The 8,367-nt window shown below is 45.1% G+C and overlaps 1 protein-coding gene across 1 annotated transcript in view; it reads right to left on the bottom strand.

The window, feature by feature from the left end:
* The window catches only part of ITPKA (inositol-trisphosphate 3-kinase A), a gene marked incomplete at its 5' end in the record, with an annotated part of 71,312 nt that extends 62,947 nt beyond the window's left edge, over positions 1-8,365 (bottom strand). Inside the window, one exon of the mRNA XM_019519933.1 lies at positions 8,237-8,365. Within this exon, the coding sequence (XP_019375478.1) occupies positions 8,237-8,365 (129 nt within the window). The remainder of the gene's footprint in view (positions 1-8,236) is intronic.
* Between the last annotated feature and the right edge of the window lie 2 nt (positions 8,366-8,367).

The raw sequence follows: 8,367 nt of genomic DNA, 5'->3' as shown, positions 1-8,367 counted from the left end.
CTGTCTAAAGCACTTACCTAATTCAGTTTAAAACCTCCAATGATGGAATTCCACAACCCCTGCTCCAGCAATTAGCAACCCTCACAATTAGAAAGTTCTTCCCAATATCTAATCAAAATTCTCGTTTTCATTTTAAACCTATTGCTTTTTGTCCTGTTCCCTATAAACATATAGAGAAGGTGAGGCCATCATCTTTCTATAGAAGCTTGGGTCAGCTTGGGCAAGAAGGACTATACAACAACAGCCCACACTTTTAGGGAACAGATTAGAAAGGCTAAGGCGGCGACTGAATTTAAACTAGCTACAGAAATCAGTGACAATAAGAAGTCCTTCTTTAGGTATGTAGGGAAGAGAAGGAAAACAAATGGAAACGTGGGGCCATTGTTTAACAACTGAGGACAGCTAGTTACCGACACTCAAGAGAAAACTAAACTCCTGAATGAATACATTGCTTCAGTATTTCACCGGACTAAGGGGAAAATCATACTAGATAAGGTTCAGAATGAGCATGGTGGGAATGACCGCCTTCCTACTGTTGATGTTGAGCTGGTGCGTGATCAGTTAGAAAAGTTAGACATTTAAAAGTCAGCAGGACCAGATGAGCTTCATGCGAAAGTGCTGAAGGAGCTGGCCAAAGTCATCCCGGGACCTCTGGAGAAACTCTTCCAAAACTTGTGGCACTTGGGGGAAGTTCCTGAAGACTGGAAGAGGGCCAATATTGTACCCATCTTCAAGAAGGGGAGGAAACAGGACCTGGGGGCAACTATAGGACAATTAGCCTAACTTCTATCCCAGGGAAAATCCTGGAAAAAGTAATCAGGGAGTCTATGTGTGATGAGGTTGCAGAAGGTAGGATTCTGAATGACAGCCAGCATGGCTTTGTTGTGGGCAGGTCTTGTCTTACCAATCTCATCTCCTTCTACAACTCACCACCTGGATAAGAGAGAGTAGGTCAACACTGTATACCCAGACTTCCAAAAGGCCTTTGATCTGGTATCCCATGATGTTCTCATGGGAAAATTGGCGGATTGTGGGCTTAACTGCTTGACAGTTAAGTGGGAGGAAGCTGGCTGCGGGGTAGGACTCAGAGAGTTCTAATGAACGGATCTGTGTTGTCCGAGCGAGTAGTGGTCAGTGGCGTCCCTCAGAGTCCACGCTTGGTCCAGTGCTTTTCAACATCTTTATCAATGGATTTGGATGTGGGGACAAAGAGCTCACTGGCCAAGTTTGCAGACAACACCAAGTTATGGAGGAACCGTGGTCATGCTTAGAAATAGGTTGCAGATATGAGTGAAACTACACAGGCTGGCAGGTCGGGCAGATTGGAATCAGATGAAGTTCTACACCGAGAAGTATAAAGTGCTCCATGTGAGGATGAACAATCCCCGACATACTTACAGGCTCAGTTGCACCAACCTGACTAGCACTATGACTGAAAGGGACCTAGGGGTAATAAAAGACCATAGAATGAACATGAGCCATCAGTGTGATGCTGTAGCCAGCAGAGCTAACAATACTTTGCCATGCATCAACCAATGCATGGCAAGAAAAACCAAGGAAGTGATTCTTCTGCTCTGCTTAGCATTAGTGAAACCGTAGCTGGAGTTGTGCATCCAGTTCTGGGCGATGCACTTCAATTTGTTGGGGTCTCTCCGAATCCCAGCCCTACCTTCCAACATATCTATTACTCCCCCCAGCTTGGCATCATCTGCAAACTTTCTGAGGGCACACTCCATCCCATCCTCCAAGCTGTTAATGAAAATATTGAAAAAATCTGGCCCCAGGACCGATCCGAGGCACTCCGCTTGTTCCTGGCTGCCAAGTAGACAGAGTGATTGATTACTTTGAGCTCAACAATCCAGCCAGTTTTCTATCCACTTTGCAGTCCATTCATCCAACCTGGACTTGCTTAGCTTGCTTGCAATGTTGTGGGAGACAATATAAAAAGCCTTGCTGAAGTCAAGGTATATCACGTCCCCTGCCCTCCCTACATCCACAGAGCCAGTCATCTTGTCATAGAAGGCAATAGGTTGGTCAGGCATGACTTGCCTTCAGTGAATCCATACTGACTGTTCCTAATCACCTTCTTCTCCGAGTGCTCAGAAATGTACTCCTTGAGGACCTGGCTCCAAGATTTTTCCAGGGACTGAGATGAAGCTGACTGATCTGTAGTTCCCTAGTTCCTTCTTCTTCCCTTTCTTAAAGATGGGCACTATATTTGCTCTTTTCCAATTACTGGGTCCTCTTCTGACCATGAGTTCTCAAAGATAATGGACAGCAGCTCTGAAAGCGCATCAGCCAAGCCCCTCAGGTGCATCATGTCTGGCCCCATGGACTTCTACACATCCAGCTACTCCAAATAGTCCCTAACCTGTTCCTTCACCACTGTTGGCTGCTCACCTCCTCCCCAAACTGTGCTGCCAGGTGAAGTAGTCTGGGTGCTGAGCTGACCTGTGAAGACTGAGGTAAAAAAAGCATTTAGTACTCCTGTCACTAGGTTGTCTCCCCATTCAGTAAGGGAGCCACACTTTCCTTGATCTTCCTCTTGTTGCTGACATACCTGTAGAACCCTTCTTGTTACCCTTCACATCCTTTGCCAGCTGCAACTCCAATTGTGCTTTGGCTTCTCAGTTTCATCAGATTTCTAGGCCTGCAATCATTTTTGTTGCTTACCACCAGACTCTAATATTTCCATATCTTCCTTGGTAGTGTGCACCCAAGCTGGACACAGTACTCCAAGTAAGGCTTCACCAGTGCTGAATGGGGTAGAAGAATGGCTTCCCAGGATTTGCACGTGACACTCCTATTAATACCCCTCAGTATGCTATTGACTTTTTTGCTGCAATACTACACTGTTGATTCATATTCATTATAACATTCAGGCCTTTTTCTGCAGTATTGCAATCTAATCTTTTGTTCTCCAATTTGTATGTGTGCATTTGATTGTTACATCCTAACATCAGTACTCTGCATTTGTTATGACTGAATTTCAGATTATTTACTTCAGGCCATTTCTCCAATTTATCAATGTCATTTTGAATCCTAATCCTGTCTTTCTAAGTGTCTGCTATCCCACCCAGCTTGGTGTCATCAACTAATTGACAAAGTGGATATTGAAGTTCCATCCTCCAAGTCAACAGCTGGAGATGTTTTCCAGTGGCAAGTAGGAATGACTCAACTCGGGCCCAAAGCAAGTCAGGCTTAGGACCCAGCCACTGGCAAAACTGCTTCTCCCTGCCTCCTAGCTGTAGTGTGGGCAACCCCCCCCTCCTCCAAGTCATTAATGAAGATATTGAATAGTAACAACCTTATTTTCACAGAACCATAAAACCTAGCTAGCAGGACAGCAGCAGACCAGGCTTCCTATGCACATGTACTTACCTGTCAGCACATCTCAGCTCTGGGCTGGGGACATATCTAGAGTACAGACAATTCTTGGCCTCTACTCTGAGTTTGCCAATTGATGTTAAGTGAGGTGGAAGTGTGTGATACGGAAGCTGGAACAGACCAACTGAGTTTAGCTTGTGTAGCAGCTAGCAAACTTCCATAAGAGGGAACAACTTTAAATCCCCACCTGAACAGGGGAGAAGGGAGGAGTTAAAGCTCATGAGTGTGTCCTGCACCATCTGATGCCCCCGTCCCCATCCATCCCTAGTAACTACTACTGTTACACCTTCAAGAAGGAAGCTTGCTTGCTGAAAGGTTAGTTTGATAAATGCATTTATGACTTTTGATATGCTGACTTAAATAGGGTCTTCTCTCTGCACAAGCACCATCTCTCTGCACACTGCTTTAAGAACATTTCCAACAAGCCAGAGCTGCATTAAAATGTAGATGCTTCACCAAACCCAAAATATTCCATCAAAACAATTGGGAATTAATTGAACTTTCACCAACTCTGACAGGTTCCCCACAGAAAGCTGTCCTGCTTCTTAGATAACTCAAAGCTTCTAAGGTCTGCAGCTGCAGGCCAGCCCTGCCTACCCCACCAGGGCTTCATGCATCTGTGTAGAGCCAAGAGCCTGAAAAATCTTGATTCTATCAGGGCCTCCAATCCCAATCTCAATTCCTAACCCAACCAGAGTTCCCACACTTTAGGTCCTGCAACACAGAGACTTCATACTCTCAGAGTCTCCAAGCTCCTGGATCTGTATGAAGCAGCTTGGAAATCATTAAAAACTCAAGTCATGCCAGAATTCTTGGACCTTCCACACTGTCAACCACAGCCAGGAATCTGGAAATGTGGGGAATCCCAAGGCTCCCAAACTATCCAAAAACCTAGTTCCTGGCTCCCCAACAGAACATTAAATTCAGTTTACCGCTGCAGGATTCCAGAAACATACTTCATTTCAGAAACACAATGTGCTGGCATTTCCGAAAAGACTCTCTGGGGATTCATTTAATGAGAAGTTTCAAAAGATCAGAAGTTTCCCCAAAACTGGAAATCCCAAATTCTGGCTGGCTCTACTCCCAAATCCCCTTCAGGCAAATTTTATCTTCTATGCCCCACCCTACTCTAAAGCAGCTGCTATGTAACAAATAGCATGCACAACACCCACATTCATCTCCAAATATGCTTTATTTTACTCAATGATTTCTCCAAAGTCTTCACATTAACATACACATATATTCATTTCAGTAGCTTTAAATCTAGACTCTTCAGAACATTACTAATTCTGCTATGGGAGCAACTAGTGGGGGAAAAGAAATGCTGTGATTCTTTACAACAGCCAGCCTACCTGATAACATAAAGTATATTATTTATGCCAGTTTCCTATGAACTTACTGGTTCACAATCATTTGCCAACAAGCAGTGGAAAGCTGGGCATCAGGATTCTTGGCTTTGAAATCAGCCAAGATAGGCATCACAGCTACAAATTATGAAGACTGTATTTAAGTCAACTGCAGACATCAGCAAGTATGCATTTTCTCCCTAGAGCTGAAGAACATCAGAACATAGGCAGTAGTGGACTCACACCTCTAGATACACCAGGGAGGCAGAGCAGCACACTGTAGTCACACAGGTCAAACCAGAGATTCTCAACCTTTTTCAGATTCAAGGCACCCCTGAGAAAATGCCAGCTCTTAGCTTTCCTTACTTTTGACTACATAAAAATAATACAGCAATTCTTCTCTTGCAAAGGCCTCAGAAAGAGCATAGCAGGTCAGAATGGTTTTGATACTATGGATTCCTATTTGACACCTCTGGATTTATCTTGTGAATCATGTGTAGGCGTTTGCACACTTAACAATACTAACACTGAATGGCAGCCTGCATAACCCTTAAAAGGATCTGGTGGCACCCTGGCTGAAAAATCACTGGGTTAGAGACATGTAAAATTTGTGCCATTTTGGCTAAAATGCAGTATAACCAAATTACTGAGGCTTGTGTCTGTCATACTAGAGCCCTGGATTCTATTCCCAACTCTGTTTAGCTTGTCCAAGTTGACATTTAGCTGCAAAATGAGTCAAAGAGCTTGGTTTACAACTCTATATTTGAAACTCACTACAACTTTTCCTACACTGCAGGGTCCTTTCCCATGCAGGACATCCTCATTAACAATGTGTGGCATTTTACCAGTTAAAGGGGAATTCAAATCAGGGCAGATCAAGAAGTTATGTGGCACTTAGCAGCTCTGCAAAAAAATATATTAAAAAAAAGAAGAGAAAAAACCCTGACCTTTTAATACTTTGAAAGTCCCCAATTCCCCATACATGTAAAGGGATGTAACAGTCTTTCAGTCCCATCATGGTTCACAATATTTAAGATGGCTGCTTTCTTTTCGTTTGTAAACCACATTTTTCACTGATTAATGACTCTCTTTTAAGAGTTTTTAAATGATTTACTCTTATTTGTAACTAGAAAAAAAATGCTTCTTCTGAACCCTATCCAGCTTTACGTAGTGCTGAATAACTGAATATGATTTAAAAGTGAGTAGTACAATTTACATACATTAATGTAGCATGTTTTAAATATATGCAAGTCAAACTAGAGGGCTCTGACTAATCAGGACTTCATAAAGGCACCCACTGAAGGCAATGAGAGTTTTGCCCTTGTCAAAACCAGGTCCTCACAATATTCAACATGGTTCTTGGCTTAAAGAATAGTTTTCCTTCAGACCATTCTCACTGATGATGAGACAGCCTCAGGCCAGCATGGGTGGCAGTTGCTTATTTGTATTGATGAAGGGTTACTAATAATGAATTACTGCTCTCTATTAATTATACGTACAGGTCAGGGTTCACTTCAACAACTCTCAACCATGTTGTTCAAAACTATCAAGAATTCATCATTGCACCCACTCACCCCCTACACTAGCAGTAGAGAATGAGCTGAAAGACCTAATAGGGCTTTTCCATCTTTAATTTCAATTATTCTATTACTCACTATCAAAGCCCCATACGTCAAGGGTCACAATTTTTTATAAAATGCTTTAGAATCATGCACTAATAATAGTTCACCCTTCTACAAGAAATTCCATCTAAGGATCATAAAAGATTGCGTAAGTATTAGTTGTCAGCCTTGCAAAACCCTTAAAGGAGTGATATCACCCTCTCTGATTTACACATTGAGAAAGTGAGGCACAGAAAAGCAGTGATTTTCCAAAGGCCGTGCCACAAGGCCATGGGAATGGAACCAATGGTGCACGGCCTGACCACTCTAACTTGCTTCCTCTATCACAGGGGTTTTCAACCTTTTTGGATTGTTGTACCCCCGGCAGCCAGACGTGGTGCAGGGGGTGAGGGGTAGCGCATGGCTGCACGCGGAGCAGCGGCAGCTGCTGCATGCAAGCTTTCCTTGCCTCCCTGCGTCTGGTGGCCGCACAGCAGCGCGGGATGGTGCATGGCAGTGCTCCATCCCCACCTGTCCATGCGTACCCCCTAGGGCCTTCTCACGTATCCCAGGGGTACCCATACCCCTGGCTGACAACCTCTGCTCTATCATCATAACAATTATACAACTGTCCAAAGAGAAGATCCGCCAGGGCAATTACCTATGCCAACACCCTGCTTCTCGTTCTTTAATCTCTTACTTCAAAACATATACTGCATTCCCTAAAAACAATTAGGTGCCATCGGCCCAGCAGTCGCAAGCAACCCTACAACAACAAATCATTTACTAAGGAAGCATATTTGAGTTACTGTTTAGAATAACTCACTGGGAGCCTTGCAAGTTCAATTTATATTAAATATTATGGAAAAAAAACAACCACACAACTAATTGCATGCCTTTAAAGCTTCATTTTACAGGCGCAAGCAGCTGCCAGATTACTTAAGGGATTTACTGGGAAGAACGTGTTGCTGCCAAAGTGGACAAAAGCATACATGCTTATCATTCCAAGTTCCTCCCAAGCTCCTGTGTCAAGTTTACAGCAAGAAATAGTTGAAGAACTGACAACCAGAAACTCGGAGGGGGAGAAATAACTATTAGTAAATGCCTAGAAAAAAGCTGTGGTGGTTCGATTCCCCTTCCCTCCCCTCCCCTCCTCCTGCCCCCCAAGACGTAATGTGAAAGGCTAAAAAGTGCCTGTGGAAAAGTGAAAAAAAATATTAGGAGCTCAAGTGAAATGTGTAGCTACAAAAGAAACAGAGGGGCAGCACTTAGGTGGATTTCCACACACACATCTCCCCAGAAATGTTCCAATGCTCAGTAAGTACTTTCTGATACCCAGTGGGGTTGGAGCATTGTAACCAGGATGGTTCAGGGGACAGGCCAGAAGCAGGGTTTTCCCCAAAAAACCTCTACTCTCACTTATACCCTGAAACAGCAGCCTACGCACCACACAAATACTGCTCGTCACAGTGGATTTTCACAGTGCCTGGGAGATTGGGAAAAGGGGAACCAGGAGTTTCTTTGCAGTGAGGTCGCAGAAACTTATCTGGAAGTGCCAGGTTGGTGAGCGGTCAGTGACCCCGGGTACAGGCTGAGGGCAGAGCTTGGCACATGAACGTCTCCACGTCAGCGCCAGCACAGCTCGGACGGGTACAGAGGAGCAAGGGGGAGACAGGGCAGGGGTGCGGTGCCAGGTCCCTGCTGCCCCAGCATCCCGAGAGCCCTGGCGACTGGGAGCCCCTCACCGTCCATGGGGGCACCCTCTGGTTTCTAACCGAGGTCCCAGCTGAAGCAACCATGTGGCTGGCCCAAGAGGCGTGGGCGCCAAGGCCCCGCCAGGTGCCCAGCAGGCGGTGGGGTACGACGAGGCCCCCCGCACCCCAGCGCCACCGCCCTGCTGACCTGGTTGGTATCTTCGCCGTGCTCCAGGTGCACGATGCCCTGGCTCCTGCCCTCAGTGTCGCTCAGCAGGTCATCCTCGGAGTCCTCGAGCAGCGAGGAGGAGCCGGTAGAGGAGAGCGAGGAGGTGGAGA

This window comes from Gavialis gangeticus, unplaced genomic scaffold (genome assembly GCF_001723915.1).
Source record: "Gavialis gangeticus isolate Ggan-Ray unplaced genomic scaffold, GavGan_comp1, whole genome shotgun sequence".
NCBI classification, from domain to species: Eukaryota; Metazoa; Chordata; order Crocodylia; family Gavialidae; genus Gavialis; species Gavialis gangeticus.
The sequence above is the reverse complement of the archived record's forward strand: the minus strand, read 5'-3'. Positions and strand labels throughout refer to the sequence as shown.